This window comes from Thalassophryne amazonica, chromosome 1 (assembly GCF_902500255.1).
Source record: "Thalassophryne amazonica chromosome 1, fThaAma1.1, whole genome shotgun sequence".
Taxonomy (NCBI): domain Eukaryota; kingdom Metazoa; phylum Chordata; class Actinopteri; order Batrachoidiformes; family Batrachoididae; genus Thalassophryne; species Thalassophryne amazonica.
In genome coordinates this window covers 167,686,185-167,709,025 of record NC_047103.1, presented here as the reverse complement: position 1 = coordinate 167,709,025, position 22,841 = coordinate 167,686,185, and the positions used below count along the sequence as shown (strand labels likewise).

Genomic DNA, 22,841 nt, shown 5'->3' with positions numbered 1-22,841 from the left:
GGCCCTTCCAGTACTTCTATGACACCTAACCGTGTCAAACAATTCAACAGACTTTCCTATCATTAATACTACAATGTAACTACTGACCTTCCCCAGCACTCCTTGCTCCATCTACGGAGTCAAACAATGCAACAGACTTTCCCAGTACCACGCGCATCATAACTGAGTCCCCTAGTGCAATTCATGTCACTACTATTCCAACACAATCATACAGATAGCTCCCACTATGCTACTTCTCCAATCACTGACCTCCCTCTTTACTACACCTACTGATCTCACCACTGCTACAGACTCTCCTTCTTATGGCACTACTACAAGTATTACTAATGTAACCATTACTTCAGATGCCCCCAGTACGCCTACTGATTCTGCCACATCTGATCCTCCCAACACTACAATTGTTGTTACCGACACCATCACTATTTCTCATACCACTACTGGCTCAACCACGGATCAAGATTTTACAACAACTTTTAGTATTGCAACTACTGACTTCAACAATACTACTGACCCTCCTCCTCCTACTACTACTGATGTAATCATTACTACTGACCTCCCCAGTACCATTACTAGTACTGGTGCAACCACATCTCCTGAAGTATCTAGTACCACCTATCCCCCTACTAGTACAGCTGGTACTACTACTACTACTACATACCACCCGACCACTACTGAGCCATTAACAAGCACAAATGGCAGTCTAGCCACAACTAGTCCCCACCCCTGGACAACTGCCACATCTCCTCAAACACATTCTACTCAGTATCCAAACACTACTACTGCGGACAGCCAGTACTACGACTACTTCTACAGTTGGTTCTACGTCTATCACCACAACCAGACCTCTGGTTTGTCATAATGGTGGCCAGTTGTGGATGGGGTCTGCATTTGTCCTGATGAATGGATTGGACAGGACTTGCTCAGTTGGTAGGTTTTGTCTGTTGCTTGAATGATCAGTAGTTTCTAATTTGTTGTGAATATGATGATGATGGTGGTTAAAATCAGTATTTCCCAGAATTTATCATTTTCAAACCTTAGATTTTTCCCAGATTTCTGTTTACAAATATAGGCCTACAATAATAAAGCTGTAATTAAGCTAGCGTTATGGCATCTTCGGAAGCTGAAATCGACAGACAGATTGGGCTGTGTCTAAGGTCCCGTGGACGGTGTACGAACGGTCGTTGTAAAGAAAAAGCTGAGCTCAGAAGATGAAAGTCTCGATTCCCAAGTCATGAACTTTGGGGTAATGACTGAAAGAACAGCATCACGGATACAAGCGTTGGCAAGGGAGGAGAAGCTCGAATATCAGACGGGCTCTGAGTAGAGCCGGTGCTTCTTCTCATTGAAAGGAGCCAGCTCAGGTGGTTCGGGCATATGGTGAGGATGCTTTCTAGTCATTTTCTGTCGTGGCCTTCCAGGATACCCAACTGGGATGAGACTCCAGTAAAGACCGAGGACCATGCTGGAGGGATTAGATTTCCCACATGGCTTGGGAATACCTCGAGATCCTCATGAAGAGTTAGAGGACTTGGCTAAGGATTGGGAAATGTGGGTTGAGCCTGCTTGGTCTAGTGCCACCCTGACCTGGATAAGTGGCACAATATGAATGAATGAATGACACCCCCTTGAATGAATAATTAGGCTGTAATACCAATAGAATTTCCTTGAAAACATGTAAAAACACAAGAACAAGTTTCCCTAGTTGTATTCAGATGTTGTGCAAAGGATCCAACATCTAATTTTCAGTTCCATTTATGATCTCCACCTTAAACAGCTCCAACAACTTATATTTAAATCTTGCGTAACCATTTTTAGATTTTACAATTCCACCTTCAATTAATGTAGTGTGACGTTACTTCTTTTCGAATATCAAACAGAGCGGTTGGACTGTTCTTTGGCATTTAGGTCTAATTATATCCAAACCAAAAATTATGAACTTGCCCATAGTTTGAATCATTTAAAAACTGCTGTTATTCATGTTGTGTTTGTGTCTGCAGAAAAAGTTTGCAAATCAGAAAAAATAAGTGAATGGAATTTCCCGCAAACACCTTTTGGCTGGTTTGCTTATTCTAAGGAAGTTTGTGAAAAAGGCACAAATAACGGTAAGTGTCCTGCATTTATCCATTGTTGGTTGGCTGTATCGATGAAATTCTATCCATCCTTTGTGCTTCATGTTCATTTATTTCTTGTAAGGGTCTCATAGCTAATCGATGTTTCTCTTGGCTAAATCCCATCTTTTTCGTGCAGCGGGAAAACCAAAGGCCTCAGCATTGTGTTCTGATGAGAATGGAGGAACGGCTTTCAAACGACCGCCTCAGGTCATCCAATGTGACCCAGACGCTCAGCGACATACAACAAAATGTCAGCTCTCTACCAACATCTACACCTCAAAAACATCATGATTAACCTGAACCCATATGGTACCAGATAACCACGTCTTGTCAATCCGCTGTACCACCTAGCTCAGGGGTTCTTTCCATATATACTGATATCTCTCAAAGCTTTCAAGACGTTAGGCAATGTGCACGATTTCCTGGTTTGCTCACGTGTATTGCTCATGGACCAATTCTTTGCAGATTTGTGATGCTACGGTTATGCGTAAATGAAAGCAAACTCATTGATGGAATGTCATAGCAACAGTTTGCATCCACACCATGGTAATGCTACGACATATCTGTTCTTCTCATCTCAGCTCACCACCCCAGCTGATTTGGAGAGCCTGGCCAACAAGCACCCAGATTCTGACCTCAAGACCTGATGAGCTCACGGCCTGAAAACATAACAACGGCAGCACAATCGCCAACACCCTCCTTCTGTCTGCTAACGCACGGAGGTACACCTTTGCAGCACATTTTCCTGTTTTTAAACAGTGCTCATGGTCAAACTAAACATAGGTAGTTACCGTTTGTCAAAACAAGCAAAATGTACCTAAGAAGACGGCATTTCATAGAATCGGTCTGTTGCAGAGCGTCAGACTGGCAGCGGTAGCTACGGTCAGCCAGCTGCTGAATGCGAGCTCACCAGAAGATGTTCAGGAAAACAGCGCTACTCTGAAGTACGTGCTTAAATTTATATTTTTGCACACACACACAGATACACACAAATGCTCCAGCACAGAAAATTGTAATTCCTCGAGGGAAATCCAGTCAAACAGTCGCCAATTTACTTCATGCAAGAAATTCACCCATAAATGTTTCGTATTTCTTCTGTAAAAGTATGAATCCCTGCAAATGGCTTTAGACTGTATTAGCAATTCATTGAGGAAAGCTTTACTGACCTTCACGTTGCAGACGATGCTGTTGTCCCTGTGGAATCAGTGGATGCCTGGTTGCAGCACTTAAGAAGTAGAGTGAGGAATCAGAGTCGAGTTTTGTGATTGTCTTGAAACAAGACTAAGATCAAAACTTTCAAGGACTTCCTGGATTTGTGCATCTGTGTTTTAGTTTAGAAAAATGCACTTAAATCTACACTGACATTCATGTCTCTGGGTCTGTGACCTTTGAGATCCAGAGATGCCTGGGAAGAAGCTTATGGAGACAAGCGGTCACTGGGCAGAGGGGTTGGTGATTCTACTACCTTTGCAGGATAACAACGGTCCAAGTCTTTAGCTGTCCTGGTGCTTCCTATGTCACCGGATGGTTGTGGGACTTGGACACCAACCAGTAACCTAAGCCAGCAACTAGATGTCTCTGGTACTACATCTCTTGGAGGAACTTTGGAGGCAAGTGTCTGCTTATGGAGGGAGACTCAGATAAAGAGCACTGACCTGCAGAAGAAAAAAGCAGTGATGTGACATCCTGCGATGTTTACCTGCAGCCTGGTCTCATGTTTGTGTTTTTTTTTTTGTGCCCCCGTCACAAAAAGCGCCCGCTATTCGTGATTTTTTTTATTTTATTTTGCTATTTATAATCTTCTTCTTCTCCTAACTCTAACCACAAGCACAGTGTAAGTGTGTAAGTGTGTCTACGCTCCTCAACGTTAACCATGACCCCCTCAGACCCCTCCTTTCACCCCACATTTTGTGGCCCCCCATCACAAAATGAATTTGTGGCCCCATTATGAAAACGCCCCATTTTCGTACCCCCATCACAAACCCATAGATTAATGTACTTTTCGTAACCCGGTCCCACAAACTGCCGTGAGACTGGGTTGCTACCTGGGGCAAGATCATGCGACACAGTGTCTCATGTCAGGGAGCTGTCTTCACGAAAGTTCAGACACTAGTGTTGGTAATACTGTTATCAATGAAGGTGCCAATGATGTTAGGATGCGACAATCTAAAGTCACAAAGATGGATGCAGTGAGCACTTGCAACCTTGTCAGATAGACTCCTGTCCCACAAAAAAGATGAGGTCTACAGGAGGCTGACGTCACTAAACAGGTGGCAGGTAAAGTCCTGTTGAGAACATGCTTTGTGCATTTAGTTTTGTTTATAACTGACCCTCTTTCTGGTTTGCTGATACCGGACGGCCTTCACACTACTGGGGAAGGCGCTGCCATCTTATCTGGAAATATAGATAGCGTTTCAAAGGGAGGGAGATATTAGGATATCACAGCAGTGTGTGTGTGGACCAAAGATGAAAAAGACCATTCAGACTGTTATCAACAAGTCCAAAAGCCAGAGTCTGTCATGATCCAGTTATAGATGCATAAGGAGATTGGGGGTGTGGGTGGGCTTTGAACCCAGGACCTTTTTGAAGTGAGGCAAGAGCACTCCAGTTGTGGCGCTGTGCTCCTAAAAGATGTATGTCAAACATATGGTCTGAAAATAGGCTGTCTGAGATTCTGTTTCAGTAAACCTCTGGTGATTTATTCTGCAAATGAAGACATCAGATCTCATTGTGCATCCCTTGTTTGTGTGTCTGCTCCAGCCTCACAATGACCCTGGATCAGCTCTCCCTCAACCTCAGTGCCATTCACAATGGGTCCACGTCTCAGGTGGTTCAGCCCAACCTGGTCATCCAGTCAGCTCAGATCCTTGAAGCCAACACCCAAGGAGTCCAGTTCACTTCACTCGCAGGTCCCTGCTGCAAGAACACAGACTACCTGCTGCACATTTAGTCCATGAGCCAATTGTCAATTTTGACACAATAAGTACCATTTAAGTGGAGGGAAAACGACACTTACAATCCAGCCTCAGTGTTCCATGGCCTACACAAATGTATGTTGGCCATCCCAGGTTGGTAGCTGGAGCTGGGTAGGGCTCAATGTAGATTACACAGGGGGCCAAAATCTGAAAATGCTCCAATCATATTGAAATGTATACCGCATATTTTCGTGATCATAAAGATTCCAAAAAGGAATAGTTTTGTCCATCTGTTATGTTTAGTTATCAAGTTACGGGGTAACACATGTCACAGAGTCCAATGGACATCAACCCTGTTTGACCCTTAGTTAACATTCAACACAGGTATAACTATTCAATTTATTAATCCTATTACCTCAACCAAGAATTTGAAGGACGAAGAGGCAAAAACTCGGGTCTGGAGGAGTTCGGGGAGGCCATGGAGGAGAACTATTGGTCGGCCTCTAAGAGATTCTGGCAAACCGTCCGACGCCTCAGGAGGCGGAAGCAGCTCTCCACCAGCACTGTTTACGGTGCGGGTGGGGAGCTGTTGACCCTGACTGGGTATGTTGTCGGGCGGTGGAAGGAAGTACTTTGAGGATCTCCTCAATCCCATCGTCATGTCTTCGAAGAGGAAGCAGAGATTGGGGACATCAGAGGCGGGCTCATCCATTACCCAGGCCGAAGTCACCATGGTGGTTAGAAAGCTCCTCGGTGGCAAGGCTTCTGGGGTGGATGAAATCCATCCTGAGTACCTTAAGTCTCTGGATGTTGTGGGACTGTCTTGGCTGACACGCCTCTGCAACATCGCGTGGCGAGCGGGACAGTGCCTCTGGACTGGCAGACCGGGGTGGTGGTCCCTCTATTTAAGAAGGGGGACCGGAGGGTGTGTTCCAACTATAGGGGGATCACACTCCTCAGCCTCCCCGGCAAGGTCTATTCCAGAGTACTGGAGAGGAGAATTCGACCGATGGTCGAACCTCGGATTCAGGAGGAGCAGTGTGGTTTTTGTCCTGGTCGCGGCACACTGGACCAGCTCTACACGCTCCATCGGGTGCTCGAGGGTTCATGGGAGGTCACCCAACCAGTCCACATGTGTTTTGTGGATCTGGAGAAGGCGTTCGACCGTGTCCCTCAGGGCACCCTGTGGGGAGTGCTCCAGGAGTACGGGGTCCGGGGTCCGTTGCTAAGGGCTATCCGGTCCCTGTACGACCGCAGCAGGAGCTTGGTTCGCATTGCCGGTAGTAAGTCAAACCTGTTTCCAGTGCACGTTGGCCTCCGCCAGGGCTGCCCTTTGTCACCGGTTCTGTTCATTATTTTTATGGACAGAATTTCTAGGTGCAGCCAGGGTGTAGAGGGGGTCTGGTTTGGGAACCACAGAATCTCATCTCTGCTGTTTGCGGACGATGTAGTTCTGTTGGCTTAGTCAAATCAGGACCTTCAGCGTGCACTGGGGCGGTTTGCAGCCAAGTGTGAAGCGTCCGGGATGAAAATCAGCACCTCCAAATCCGAGGCCATGGTTCTTGACCGGAAAAAGGTGCTTTGCCTTCTTCAGGTCAGTGGAGTGTCCTTGCCTCAAGTGCTTGAGCTGCTGCCCCCACGACCCGACTCCAGATAAAGCGGAAGAAAATGGATGGATGGATATTACCTCAACCAAGAATTTGAAGGACTTTTTGCCAAAATTGGAGCAACTTTAACTTTTGACCCCTTGTACAAACTGAAATTGTCCTGTCACCATTTTTATTGGTTTTACCCCATAACTCCAAAACATTCAGTCATAGATAGTCCAGACTATACCTTTCTGGAATCTTTATGATCAGACAAGTAATGCAGTATACTTTTCAATATGATTGTTGCATTTTTACATTTTGAGCCTGCCAACCCTGAGATGGCCACTATACATTAGTTGTTTAGGTCACTGGTACACTGAGGCTGGATTGCCAGACAATAACTTTTCCTTGATTTTGCACGACGTTTCAAAGGAAACATTCAGTGCTGACCTCAACTCCCTGCAGTTGTTCTGATGCAAAAGAACCTGGAAACAAACAAACAAACTCCTGTGACAATTCAGCAGTTCTGAAAAATTGACACAGAGCTCAAAAGTTTGCTGTGAAGTCCAAACAGATACCATGATATCAAACATGAGGAAAAATACAATGGAATCCACAGTATGTAACTACACTAGATCAAATTAAATTAAAGACAACTACACAGGTGACGATTACATAAAATTTCAGCTGAATAAGTGTGAAGGTTCAGAAAAATGTGTGTGTGTGTGTATATATATAAACCAAGTGGCCTCTGTGTACATATATGGGTGCATGTGTATGACTTTGCTCACGGACAAACTGGGGAGAGTGAAAAGGGAAAGTTGATGGGACTAATATTTTTGGAAAAATTAGGGATATTATGTAACAGCAGTGAACAATGGACATTAATATCACCATTAATCAGTTCCTGGTAACCAGACAAGCTCTGAACAGAGCAAATCTCTCAACCTTGCCAGTCGTAAAACATGACATCAACTAAATGTGCCAAATAATAAATACAATTATCCACAACACTTTTCTCATTTTAATTTCTTGTGCTTTCATTTAAAATTGTTACAGAAACTTTGCATAATTTATTACCACCCTTGAAAAATGTCAGCTACCTATTTTATAAACACTCTATATATGTATGTTTTAAACATGTAAGTGTTTTAACGAGCTGCAGCAAAACCTCGTGAGTTTGATAACGGAGGTAATTTAACCACAATCTCGCAGCGGTCACACTATCTTAGCCTTCAAACAACTGGTCCAAAGGCTGCAGTCAATGTGCAGATGTGTTAAAGTCGATGGAATAAAACATTTTATTGCTTTACTCTGCTGTGCATGCTTTTCTTATGTTTTCTTTTCATGATATTGCACCTTAAAAAAGTGTTAAAATAAGAAGAATTTGGTTTTGTCCAAATGAAATCACACAGTGGATATTTAATGTTAATGGTTTTTATGAGTGTCTTAAGTTCCAACTCTAAAGGCATTGTGTCAGAGGACTAACACTGTGAATCCGCCCATTTAGGAACATCTGGAAGTTTTGTGGCTGACAGAATTATGTTGAACACTAACGCCTCACTTGTTGTGGTGGAAAACGGCTTCATAGCCGACGCGCTGGTCTATATAAAATTCCCACCAGGTGAGTTTGTCTCACTTTTTATATATAATATTTTTTTTAATCCACACTGAAGAACACTTGTTATTCCAGGGTTCCTATTCCCCTTCATCACCACAGGAGTAAAGACATGGATGAACATGCCCAACCTTCTGTCATGCATCACACAATGTTACACACTGTTAAATTTCTGTCCTGCAGAGCCGGTGCAGCGGGCATCATTAGCTCACATGATGGTCTCCTTGGTTACCAAGAAAGATTCACTCAGGCTGCAATGACTCGCAAATCATTAATCCATTCATGAATTTTCGCTAATTTTTAACCTTCTGGCTGAAGCACACATGATGGTTTCACAGTCGGTCACTGTGTGTCAGCACCAAGCAGCATGCACACAACACAACATAAGTCCAGTCCCGTTACTGTCAGGGCCTTCAAATTCACAGGGAACATTCTTGGGACACAAATGTTGGACATCAGAGATGGCTAACCTTGACCTATTTTAAGGGGTCAAAAGGTCACATTCTGTTTCCCACTGTTGTGCTCTTGCATCCAAGGGTATTCTAACATTGCATTATATTTTTTTCTTGAAGAGCATCGCATCGTTTAGATAAAACTGGAAATGGAATATTTTTGTTGTTTGTGTGTGTGTGTGTGTGTGTGTGTGTGTGTGTGTGTGTGTGTGTGTGTGTGTGTGTGTCACAAACAAAATAAAATCCTGCTGTTGTTATTTCTCTGTTTTCTGTGTGAAGCAGCCGCTCGTCAAGATCCGTCCAATGTATCTCTCGGATTCGTCCTCTACCAGAACGACCACTTCTTCAAGTCAAATCGCTACAGGAGGCAGCGGGCTACCGTCAGGGTGCTGTCAGCCAATGTCAAAGGTCAAGAGCGCTCTGTGGTACCGCAACATGTGGAGCTGCTGTTCAGACCAACAGTAAGAAATTGGGCTGAATTATTTTGAGGAACTGAACTGGATCTCTTGTTTAAAAATTAACACGCGCTGCGTGTATGAGGTGGGGGCTGTTAGTTTTTTAATCACACCCTTGAAAAGAACATTTCCTTTGAAAGCAAAGTATTTCTGTCAGGGTGAGTAAATTTAACTACAAGAGCTTGAACCTTCATCAGAACCCAGAACAATGCATCTGACTGGGGGGGTGTATTCCTGCTTTGATGCTGAATCCTGATCCAGAGTAAGAAATCAAAAATATGATATCTATGCTTCTCTCCACTCATCTGTAGTGGTCCATCTCTGTCTCCATCTGTATGTTATAGACAGGGATGGCATGGAAAAGACAAAAACCACACAGTGATACTTTGACTTCTGTTTCATTGCAGACATCATGAACTTAAGACATTTTGGGACATTAAACCAATTTACCACTTTGTAATCTCGCCATTCCTTCTCACAACACTGAAAAGACGTTTTGCCATTGAGTACACCAAGTGATGAAGCTTTTCAGATGTTATTTTGCTCTGTTCTTCCTCTAAAAATGATCATTTCCCGATAAACACCCTCAAAAACAATGGCCACACTGGCATAATGTGAACTGAAGAATCGATAAGGGAGTCGTTAACCAAAAAGTCTTGATGTCAGTGGATTGAATCATTTATTAGTGATTCTTAACAGGAACCGGTTTTTGATACCCATTCCTAGTCAGGACTGCAGACAGAACAGTCCAGTACCCATATCCTCTTCTTCTGCAGTCATGCCTATGTAATGTGTGCAGAATGTGGTTTTATATTGTCTTGTTAAAATATGCATGGTCATCCCCAGAGAAGATGTCACCTTGAAGGCAGCATATGTTGCTCTAAAATCTCAACATACTTTTCTGCCTTAATGTTGCCATCACAGAAATGGAACTTACTTTTGTGAAGGACACTGACACAACCCGGGACCGTGACAGACTATGGCTTTTGATTTTTTTGCTGATAACAGTCTGGATAACAGTTGTTGGTCTGGAGAACATGGCATCCATGTTTTCCAAAAAACAAACAAACAAACAAAAAAAAGTTCCTGAATACTGATTCCTCTGAACACAAGACATACTTTCACTTTGTGAAGGCCCAACCCAGCTGCCTCTGAGGCCAGAGAAGATGACACCACGTCTGGACAAAGTCAACATAACCTTTTTTTCACAGTAAAGTTTTAAGTAGCATTTGTTGATGTAAATCAATATTATAGTGCTTGACAAAGGTTTCCCAAAGTAATCCCTTGTCCACGTGGTTATATCAGCTATTGATGAATGACCTCTTGATGCAGTGCCATCAGAGGAATTAGAGACCACAAGTGTTCATCTTAGGCTCACATCCTTGCCCTTTACACACAGAGCTTACTTGAATTGTTTCATGATATTACGCAGTGCAGAGGGGGAAATACACAAATCCCTGCCAATCTTTCTTTGAGGAATATTGTTTTTAAATGTTTCAATTTTCTCACATATTTGTTGATAAACTTTAAATCCTCTGCCCACCTTCGTTCCACAGACTCAGCCGTTTTAGGGATACTCCTTTTATACCAAATCAGGACTACAATAACCTGTTGACATCACCTGTTTGAAACATTATTTGTTTATTAACCTCCTTAGTTAGTCCTAAATTGCGCCCGTCCAAACTATCTTGGAATGTGTTACAGGCCTTAAATGTAGGAATGAATGTATATTAACAAATTAAATGAAACTGTCCAGAAAATGGGCTCATACTGACTGCAATGAAGCAGAAGCAAAAGTAAATGGCAGAGTCACTGTGATTTTATTGATATATTTTTTTGTTTTTTGCATTTTTCCATATTGTCCTAACTTTTCCCAATTTGGGGTTTGGGAATTTGGTGATTTTTTTTTCAGAAATATGTTTTAGTAGAACATTGAACACTGTTTAGCAGAACACTGTAACAGGTCCATTTTGGACTTTGTTTGCATTTCTTGCTGTGGTTTTAGTCTATTTTTGCTAATATTAGTTCCAAAAGTCCACAAAAGCACTAAACTTAGTTTAAACTTTCTCACAGTTTTAAAAATAAAACACGTTTATTCCCTTTCCCACATCAGAGAAGCAGGGTTTTGGTCTTTGTAGTTTCTGGCAGTGCAGTGGTTCTATCTGCTGGTGTTTCAGACGGTTCCTGGAACCCTGCTGTACGACTTCGCCTGTGCGTTCTGGAACTACAGTCTGAACGACTGGAGCACTGACGGCTGCTCCAAAGGAAACACGTCGGACGGCACTCTACGATGTTTCTGTAACCACACCACCAACTTTGCTGCCCTCTGGGTAAATATCTCAGTGCTTTATCAGATTAACACCTGAAAGAAACATTAAAAGGCAAACAAACAAACTTAAGCCCTAATTCCTGAAGATGTTTGAAATATTTTGCTTGTGTAATTTGTTTCTGTTTCAGTCTTTCAGAGAGAAATATGAATATGCAGAAGCCCTGGGTGTCATTTCCATCGTTGGACTCGTCATTTCGATGCTGTGTTTACTGATAACCATCATTCACCACTTTAAAGAAAAGTAAGAACTTTAGGACTGATCCAAATCCTAATGTATTACGAATTAATTCAATATATTTTTAGATAGTTTTGATCTCTTTTTTTGTTTGTTTTTCTGCTGCACAGCAGGTTTATTAGCGGTCGACCGATTTTAGCTGTTTGATGGCTGGTTCTTTGACACGAGGGCGATATGTGTTACTGTAGTTTCTACAGTATAAAACACACCTCTTACAAAATGTCTCTTCAAGAGGAAAAACCCATATATGAGTCACACTTGAGTATAAGTCACACCTTTTTTTTTTCAATATTATTAGAGCTTGAATGTTTTTTTCTTTTTTTTGTATTGTTCTAGTTACTAGGGATGAGCGAGTACACCACTATCTGTATCTGTTCAACCATCTAAATGATCTGTATCCATATCTGTACTCATAGTGGGCAGGACCTAAACCGGAAGCGGGCGTGGTTTAACCTGAAATTATCTCGGGCTTAAATCAATACATTATTTTGAGTCTGAAATTGATATGGATTGATCAGAAGTTGCTAGATTTATTGTTTATTTGAAAACGATTTACAGAACAGCCTCAAAATTGAGATTCAAATCAATGTTATTGATCACAAAAGTAAGAGAACTATTTACAGAACAAGTTTTTATGAACTCAGAACATGAATATTCTTAAGTCTGTGAATGAATATTTACAGAACAGCCTCAAAATTGAGATTCAATGTTTTTGATCACAATTGTAAAGGACTATTTTACAGAACAATTTTTTTTTATAAACTCAGAACATGAATACTCGTAAACTAGTTACCCTTCATTATTGGTATTTATTCTTTTATTATTAGTTTATTTTATTTAGTGCCTTGATTTCTTGCAAAGTCCTGTATAAATAGTCATTATTATTACTACTACTACCGGAGCATAAGTCGCAGCGCATCACAAACTAGTAAAAATAAATAAATAAATAAAAAATGAGTGACGGAAAATATGGTAATCTGGTTTGTTTGTTGTAGTGTACCTCTCAATACAGACATTTTTCTTTAATTTTGACAGTTTATATTATTCACTGTTTTGATTCCTTGAAATGAATAGTCATTCTAATTATTATTATTATTATTATTATTATTATTAACAAATGTGTAATTTTTTTTCAGTTATATAAATCTCACTAGAGTATAAGTTCATCCCATACTAGTTAAAACAAAACAAAACAAAAACCACAACTTATACTCCAGAAAAAAACCCATAGTAAAAGTAAGACCCTTCGGTTGCTCCCTTGTTTTTTTTTTTCCCCACTCAGGGTCGCCACAGCAAATCCCACATGGATCTGCTGCATGTTGAAGTGGCACATGTTTTACCCCGGATGCTGTTCCTGACACAACCCCATATTGCATGACGAAATGTGCAGGGGTGGGGTTTGAACGGGGGACCTTCCGCACTGAAACCAAGCCCACTAACCACTTGGCCACCTCCCTGCAGCAAATATATAAATTGAAAAGCTATGAATTCAAACCTTCCCAGTTTTTTAAAAAAATACTAATTCCTGGAGTTTTAAAGCACCTGTGTGCCTACAGGTTGACACAAGGGGGAGCCCTTGCATCATTTCACAGATAACACACTGATAAGTGAGCCAACAAAGTTGTCAAATGAGAGCCCCCCCCCCCCCCCAAAAAAAATCCTGGCTCCTGAACAGTGACATCATCCAAGGCCGGCTATGTATGTGGAGGTGGTGGTGTAATAATCAGCCTGATTGATCAGCTGACCAATTAATCATTTTATGGTAATTAAAATAACAATTTAAGCCATTAACAGCTGAGTATTTCTGCCTTTTGATGATACAGTTTGCATCATTGTCTTTTGCACAAGATTAAAAAAACATGACAATTATAAATGTTTTAACGAGAATCTGTCTATTGATCATCTTCAGCTGTAAAAGAAAAAGTTGGGCAGGCCAACTCCAACATCGCCTTTCTCAGCATCTGCTTCAGCCTCCTTGCCTTCATCCTCACGTTCCTCATCGGGGTTGAAAACACCAACAAACAGAGCAACACACCGGAGGAAATCAGCAACCAAACTAACTCCATCCCTCGCACTGACAAACACGTCCAGCCGGACAGCGGCGCCTGCACGGCCGTGACGGCGCTCCTCCAGTTCTTCCTTCTGTCGACCTTTGCGTGGAATGCCGTGTACGGCACGCAGCTGGTCCAGCTCTTCTGGAAGAACAGCTCCAGTCTCCCAGACTTCTGTATGCCACTCAGCATCGCTATCAGCTGGGGTACAAGGATCCACAGCACACTAACACATGACGACGGAGTCATCAACCCACCACATACAGCGATGAATCTCAATACAGAGCTCACGATTCCTTCAAGCTGTAGTTTAGAAACTGTACAATAACCTCAGTCACAGGTTACAACAGCCCAAAGTGACGTGAACAAAATACCATTTGTTTTCCATTTAATGGACAAAACCCCCAAAATATTCAAAGTGTAGTGACAGAAACAGGGAAAAGACTTAATTCCTCAGTTCTAGTAAGATGGAACTGGTGAAAATTGATGGTCCATGACTGTAAATGTCTGAAAAATAACTACGATATTCTAAAACTCACACAGTCATATTTTACAGGACGCTGATATATACGTATCTCAGCAGTCACATTGATGTCTGTGGGTCCTCGGCCTTTGAGGTTGAGAGACGTCTCCAAGACCTTATGGAGTCACAAGGTCAAGGTGTTTGACAATGCCAGAATCTTTTCAAGAGTTCCAAGTCTTTAGGTTCCTGGTACTTCCTGTCTTACTGTGTGGTTCCAGTGACCTAAGGCAATGACTGGATGTCTTTAGTCCTAGGCCTCTTTGGAGGATCCTTGGGTAATATTTTACAGGACACTGGGGGGGTTACTTAGAATTTGTTTAGATCTCAGGGGTGAAGGTGTAGATGTCATATCTGCAAAAGACATTTAATAAAAACTAGTTTTTTTTTTTTTTACTGTAAAGTCATGTATTAACTGTTGTCCTGACTTCCTGCGTCCTGTCAGGAGTCCCAGCGGTCGTCGTCGCGATCACTCTTGGAGCGACCTACAGGATCAACAACCCGCTGGCATACAGACAGGAAGAATTGTAGGTAGACGGCAAGACATTTTTAAAAATATGTTTATCATCATTGTTAATAATGTTTAAGTCCATTGCAAAAAAAAAAACAATATATATTTTTTTGTTGACATGTTTGAACCTCATAAAACCTCAACACTTCCTGTAAGTTAAACATTTACAAGAAACACTATTAATTTCAAACTATGTCTCATCTGAATTATATCCTTATGATAAAAAAAAACTAAAAACTTAAGGCCATCTTGCATTAATAGCTGTATGTTTTAATCAAAAATCTAATCCAAGATGCCTTGTGTACCTTTTAATACATGCTGCAAAAGTTTGGGAGTCTATTTTAAATACATTTTGGTGGTTTTGACAAAGGAGAGCTTTAAGATGGTACGTACATCTGGAAAATATTCACAGTGCTTCACTTTTACCACATTTTGTTGTTCCAAAATGGAGTAAATTCATTTTTCCTTCAAAATTTGACTCACAACACCCCATAATGACAACATGAAAAAGCTTTTTTTTTTTGCAAATTTTTGCAGGGGTGGTGGCCACGTTGTTAGTGTGCTTGGTTTCAGTGCAGAAGGTTCCTGGTTCAAACCCCACCCCTGCCACATTTCTCCATGTAATGTGCAGTTGCATCAGGAAGGGCATCCGGTGTAAAAATATGGCCAAATCAACATGCAGATCCACTTGGGATCTGTTGTGGGGACCCTGAATGAAAACAAGGGAGCAGCTGAAGGGACTTCCTTTTTTAATTTTTGTGAATTTATTAAAAATAAAAAACTAAGAAATCACACGTATGTAAGTATTCACAGCCTTTGCTCAGTACTTTGTTAATGTACCTTTGACAGCAATTCTGTACCCTTCCCCAGATTTGTGCTTGAGACAATCCTGTCTCTGAAGTCTACAGACAATTCCTTTGGCTTCATGCTTGGTTTGTGCTCTGACTGTCAACTGTGGGACCTTATATGTAGACAGGTGTGCGTCTTTCCAAATCATATCCAATCAACTGAATTTACACCAGGAGGACTCCAATTAAGCTGTAGAAACATCTCAAGGATGATCAGTGGAAACAGGAGGCATCTGAGCTCAATTTTGAGATTTAAGGCTGTGAATATTTATGTGCATGTGTGTGTGTGGTTTGTTTTTATTTTGTTTTGTTTTTTTTAATAAATTTGCAACCCCCCCCCCCCAAAAAAAAACCCAAAACAAAAAACACAACTTTTTATGCTGTCATTATGGGGTGTTGTGAGTAGAATTTTGAAGGAAAAAATGAATTTACTCCATTTTGGAATAAGGCTGTAATATAACAAAATGTGGAAAAAGTGAAGCACTGTGAATACTTTCTGGATTCGCCATACATTTTGGTGGTTTTGACAATGGCTGAGAACTTTAAGATGGTACTGTAACTCAAATCCAACATGAAAAGTTCTTGAACAACTTTATTCTTGAACAATGCTCTTGTTTTTTGATTGATGCCACTTTTTCCTTTATTTCCATTCTTTTTTTTTTAATTTCTAGTTGTTGGCTTGCAGCACTGGATGAATCCAAAAACTTTGATTTTGGGAAACCAATGTTTTGGGGATTCATTCTTCCAGTTGGTCTGATCCTGATCTACAACATCGTACTGTTGATTCTCTCATCTATGGTCATATGTAGGACAAAGCCCATCCTAAACAGGTAACATCCAATAATAAAAAAGAAATAAAAACTTGAACATGGCGTCACTTCTCTTCAGTACACTGGTGGACAGGTAAGGATTTGTAGGCATCTCAATAAGTATGATCTAAAATACTATAATTAACAATGATAAAAACGAAGAATTCAATATGTAGTTTGAATCAAACTGGAAAATGAACAGTTATCATCTGCTGACAATGTGAGGCCTGATGTCAAAGAAAAAAAAATCTTATGCCATGGCAGGACTGAGCACAGCAATAAAACACAAGGTGCACTTACTGTAACCGGGTCGATCCGTATCTCATCACCCTGTATGAGGAACATTTCTAAAACTTTCCCAGGTGTTCCCACACAAAACACAGGGAGAAATTCCAAACATTATGTTTGTACCTGTAATAGTTTGGACACTGCAGCCTTTTAAAAACTTTAAGCAATTTTATGCATTTTGCTGAAAGAGCCTTTGCTGAAGTTTATAGTTCCCTGGATGTGGCAGGTGTAGAACGTTGTGACTCACGTTAGCGTTTCCTTCGAATCCATACGTGCAATCAGCTCAGGTTTACCTTTCACACTGTTGATCCTATAAGGGTGAAAGAAAAGACCAAATCTGCTCTGAGCCTACGACGACAATCACAAATATCTAATCACAGGCAGAATAACTATCTTAACAGCAACAAGAGGAACAAAAGGTCCTAGAAATGACAGTATGAACTATTTTAGTAACTAAAATGACAGAGCGGCGTTATTTATGACCCCATTGTATTTTACACTTTGTTAATGGCTCTGTTTGTGTTTTATTATACTTATATATGACAGATATTCTGAAATATTATAATATTTAATAATAGTAGAGAAGCTTGAATCTTCGACTGGACTGGGTTGCTTGACGCGAGGACGTTTCGCTTCAAATCGCAGAAGCTTCCTCAGCTAAAATTCTTGCTCTGGAAGTCTGACTTTTGTCTGACTCTTGTAGAGAAGAATAAATCAGAAGCCACAAAAGCTGGAGTTTTAAACCTAACCAGACCCGTCCTACTGAGAGGCAGACTGCTATAGGCTGGTGACTAAACAATAGCTCTAATTAGCAACTATTGTGCTCTAGTTAGCACCCTCCTAATGACAGGGCAGCTGTCCCTCTAATGATGGGATGGATGCCTTTCTGATGGCTCCCTTGATGACGTGAATGACTCATTACCATGAACAAAAGACTGAAACTGCTTTGACCTGAGTACCCCATTGTAAACAGGGGATAAAGCGTGTCTCAGACCCCCCCCCCCCCCCCCCCCCCGGTTAAGGCTGGGTTTCAACGTTTCACAAAGAATGCCTCCTTCACCCCTCTCTCAAACCATTTCTTCTCTCTGGCTAATATTTTAACTTCCTTGTCCTCAAACGTGTGATTAGTGTCTTTAAGGTGGAGATGAACTGCAGACTGAGGTCCACTGGCGAGAGAGAGACACTCCTCTTCTTCTTGTCTCCGTCTCCTGTCTATCTGGTCTCTTTGTTCTCTGGGACTTCTGCACTTTGTCCAGGGACCATCGTGGGTACCCAAGAAGAAGAGGAGTGTCTCTCCCTTATTTAGCAGGAGTAGGGGAAAAACTACAGAGGATCTTCAGACAGCACAAAATCCCAGTTTACTTTAAACCGGTTAACACCTTGAGACAGAAATTAGTTCACCCTAAGGACAGGATCCCTAGTTACAAACAGAGCAATGTAGTGTATTCTATCAGATGTCAGGAAAACTGTAACAAACACTACATAGGTGAAACGAAGCAACCGTTACACGAAAGGCTATACCAGCACCGCAGAGAGGGCGCCAGTGGACCTCAGTCTGCGGTTCACCTCCACCTTAAAGACACTAATCACACGTTTGAGGACAAGGAAGTTAAAATATTAGCCAGAGAGAAGAAATGGTTTGAGAGAGGGGTGAAGGAGGCATTCTTTGTGAAACGTTTGAAACCCAGCCTTAACCGGGGAGGGGGTCTGAGACACGCTTTATCCCCTGTTTACAATGGGGTACTCAGGTCAAAGCAGTTTCAGTCTTTTGTTCATGGTAATGAGTCATTCACGTCATCAGGAGAGTCGTCAAGGGAGCCATCAGAAAGGCATCCATCCCATCATTAGAGGGACAGCTGTCCTGCCATTAGGTGTGCTAACTAGAACACAATAGTTGCTAATTAGAGCTATTGTTTAGTCACCAGCCTATAGCAGTCTGCCTCTCAGTAGGAGGGGTCTGGTTAGGTTTAAAACTCCAGCTTTTGTTGGCTTCTGTTTTATTCTTCTCTACAAGAGTCAGACAGAAGTCAGACTTCCAGAGCAAGAATTTTAGCTGTGGAAGCTTCTGCGATTTGAAGCGAAACGTCCTCGCGTCAAGCAACCCAGTCCAGTCGAAGATTCAAGCTTCTCTACTATGGAAACCACCTGGACAACTGAGAGCCTACACAGAAACATTTAATAATTGATTTTCTATGATAAAATCAAAGCCTGTGTTGTTAAAAAAATACATATTCTACAGAACTTTCTATTATCTTTGCCATATCAATGGAACATTCACTCACTCATTTTCAACCGCTTACTCCAGTTACATAAATAAATAAATATGAAATGCTGTCCAAGAAGTAGATTGACAAAGTCATGGAAGGATACATTTTTCTGATTAAAACTATAAATATTTGGCTGGGATCATAAACGACACCAACATAACTTTCCATTAGCATTGCCACACCAATGGGACAATTCCTGTTTAAACAAACAAACACGAAATGCTTTAGATTTAATACATGACAACGGCACATATAAAAATGTGGCTGGGGTCATGACCCCTTCAAGTACACTTGATCACTTGAAGGTTAAGAACCTTAAAAACTGGGTTCCAATTAATTATGTTTTAAAGGCATATTTTGGTCACACAAAACTCTGATCTGATTTCATTTTTTTCAGGTTCATGGACTTTGTGTGCTGTTCATTGATGAACAAATAGTAATCATTGCATAACTATTTAAGGATTTTGCCCCTTTTTTTTAATACTTGATTGTATTTTGACTAAAAAACTACAGGGCACATATTTACCATGAATGATTGTCCACAATTGCAGTTTGACTCAAACAGAAATAAAGGCCTATTGATTTGTTTACCTGTGATGGACGTATGCACTTTAAAGTGAACTGATCTAGTTTCTATCAATTTATAATATAAATAAGATTAATTTAATAACCTCATCTTGACCACTAACAGAAAAAGAACTTACAAATATAATTCCTTGTAGTAGAAAATTGTGTGGGAGAGATTGATATAGAGTAGTAGGGTGTCATCAGCGTACATGGAGGCAATCATATTTCTACAAACAAATTATGTTAATAATGACTTGGGAAAATATTGTGGTTTGTGGAGTCTACTATGCCTGACCATTTTGTAATCTTTTCACCACTTGGTTTTGTTGTTCAGTTCCAACCATCGGTCTGTGAAGAAGAAGATCTGCATCAGTTTTTCTCTTGCCGTAATACTGGGCCTGTCCTGGACTCTGGGATATCTGGTTCTCACCACTACAGGACAAGCCAACCTGGTGTTCAGCATTATCTTCTGCCTCTCTACAGCCACACAGGTACCCTGGTTTTATCTAGCTTTTTTGTGCATTTTATTAATTTCTATAAATGTATGAAAAATGGTCATCATGACAAAATCGTTTATAAGAATAAATATCTATTGTTACCATCCTATTATTACTATTATTTTGATGAAAATAGTCATAATACTCATACTTTGAATAAAAAAGTGATGCAATTTGCTAAATACTGAAACTGAATGAACGAATGAATGAATCATACAAACTCTCCTTTGCACATAGTAATTTCTATGCCATTTTTAATGTAAAATAACATCAGCACTAACCTTTTTCTTCATTTCTGCAGGGATTACAGATATTTATCCTCTTCACAGCCAGAAAGCCAACCTTCAGAGCAAGCGTGCTGCGGTCTGTGCATTACGTATCTATCAAAATGACCAAATTCTCCAGCATGACGTACACTCTGCACAACAACCAGCAGACGACCAGCACAGAGTTCTACAGAGACCTGAAAGACACGGAGCAGAAAGCCAATGAATAAATCGTACCCTTAAACTGTCTGCTTTCAGCAACAAGCTGCATTCATGAGACGAGGGTCAAAGAAGATCGTCATCACATCAGCAGGACTTCTGAGGATCAAAGTCTACTCCAACGTGATGCTTTCTGGGAAAGTGACATAAAACTATCACTGCCTGCTGGATTTATGTCAGAGTTCTTGCACACTGGGGACATCTTTGGGATTTTTATCTTCTGTCTGGATCCAGATTGAAGCATCTTTAATGGCTCACAGAGGTGACCAGAGATAAAACACAGATATTACAGACGATTACAAGAAGCTACACTGACTGATAAGCTTCTGTTGAAGATATATGAGGAAGGATGGACTTTAAAAAAGAAATCACTAAAGCAAAATGCTCACTCCATTTTCTGCACCAAGCTTAATTGTTTTTTTAACATTTCACAGCAACTTAAATTTGTTATTTTATAGTCTCATTAGTGACTTCACTTGCAGGACCTTGTTTTATATGAAAGTCTGTGATTTCATTTCAGAATGTACAGTTGCACAGCTGAGTCACTTTCATCACTTGTGCACATTCGCTCTCTTTATGGAGAAATATTTGTCGGCCTGCACTCATGCTGTAGTGGATGTCGCCAACCATGAGGCGGCGCTGTATAGCTACAGTCAACCTGAGGTGCAGCAGGATTAACTGTTGTGGTGGAAAAGCTGTGAAAGCCACAAATCACAAAAAAACGTAGCTGCGAGCTGCTTAAACATATTTTGTGATTTAAACTCTGGCAGATAAGAATATCAAGGTGGAAACAGTCTAGAAGGTCATAATTCTTGGTGATTTTAACAAAGGGAATCTCAGTCAGGAATTACCAAAATACAAACAGTTTGTTAAATGCCCGACCAGAGTAGGGAGCACGTTAGATCATTGTTACACGACAGTGAGTGGTGCGTACCGCGCGGTGGCCCGTGCAGCTTTGGGACTCTCAGACCACGTGATGGTCCACTTGATCCCCACGTACAGACAGAGACTTAAACTCTCTAAACCTGTTGTGAGGACGTCTAAAGTGTGGAGCAATGAAGCTGTAGAGGAGCTACGCGCGTGCTTGGCCACCACGGATTGGGATATGTTTGAGGCTTCAACAGACAGTCTAGATGACTACACGGACACTGTGACGTCATATATTCATTTCTGTGAAGACGGCATCATCCCACAGCGCACCAGGGTGAGATATAACAATGACAAGCCCTGGTTCACACCTAAACTCCAGCAGCTCCGTCAGCAGAAAGAGGTGGCTTTCAGAGAAGGAGACAGAGACAGCTATAGAGGTGCAAAGTACAGATTTAGCAAGGAGGTGGCAAAGGCTAAATCCATGTACAGTTCACGTCTGCAGCAAAGGTTCTCTGCCAACGACTCGGCCTCTGTGTGGAGGGGGTTGAAAGAGATCACCAACTACAAGCCCAAAGCACCTCGTTCTGTTGACGACCTGAAGCTGGCCAACGACCTGAACGTCTTCTATTCACGCTTTGAAGACAAGGACTCACACCTCCCCACCCTCCACACAACTGGATACTCAAACACTCTGGACCTCCCCACTCCCCCTGTTGCCCTCTCGGTCCAAGAGGAGGACGTGAGGAGACATTTCAAAAGGCTGAATCCACGTAAGGCCCCGGGCCCAGACTGTGTCCCTCTTGCCACCCTGAGACACTGCGCTGATGAGCTGGCCTCAGTCTTCACGGGGATCTTCAACACCTCTCTGGAGTCATGCCATGTTCCAGTCTGTTTCAAGTCCTCAATCATAGTTCCAGTCCCCAAGAAACCATGCGTCACTGGACTTAATGACTACCATCCTGTGGCTCTCACGTCTGTAGTCATGAAGACCTTCGAACGCCTGGTTTTATCCCACCTGAACTGCTGGACCCCCTGCAGTTTGCCTACAGAGCCAACAGGTCTGTAGATGACGCAATAAACCTGGCCCTGCACTTCATCCTGCAGCACCTGGACTCCCCAGGAACCTACGCTGGATCCTGTTTGTGGACTTCAGCTCTGCATTCAACACCATCCTTCCAGATTTGCTCCAGGATAAGCTTTCTCTGCTCCACGTGCCCAACTCCACCTGCAGGTGGATCACAGACTTCCTGATGGACTGGAATCAGCGTGTGAGGCTGGGAAAAAATGTCTCGAACACTCGGGTTCTCAGCACAGGATTTCCACAGGGCTGTGTTCTTTCCCCTCTGCTGTTCTGCCTCTACACTAACTGCTGCACCTCCAGCCACGACTCTGTAAAGCTCATCAAGTTTGCGGATGACACCACC

General features: G+C 41.7%; 1 protein-coding gene across 1 annotated transcript; it reads left to right on the top strand.

Moving 5' to 3' along the window:
- Positions 1-226: 226 nt before the first annotated feature.
- adgrg7.1 (adhesion G protein-coupled receptor G7, tandem duplicate 1) lies at positions 227-20,567 on the top strand. Its single transcript, XM_034180533.1, is given in 17 exon segments — positions 227-848; positions 1,998-2,102; positions 2,248-2,318; positions 2,693-2,725; positions 2,727-2,833; positions 2,969-3,055; positions 4,872-5,020; positions 8,126-8,239; positions 8,968-9,146; positions 11,318-11,470; positions 11,598-11,710; positions 12,987-13,054; positions 13,614-13,961; positions 14,721-14,802; positions 16,306-16,464; positions 19,900-20,056; positions 20,364-20,567. Coding segments are annotated over 17 exon segments (2,742 nt in total). The 3' UTR covers positions 20,559-20,567.
- Positions 20,568-22,841: the final 2,274 nt, after the last annotated feature.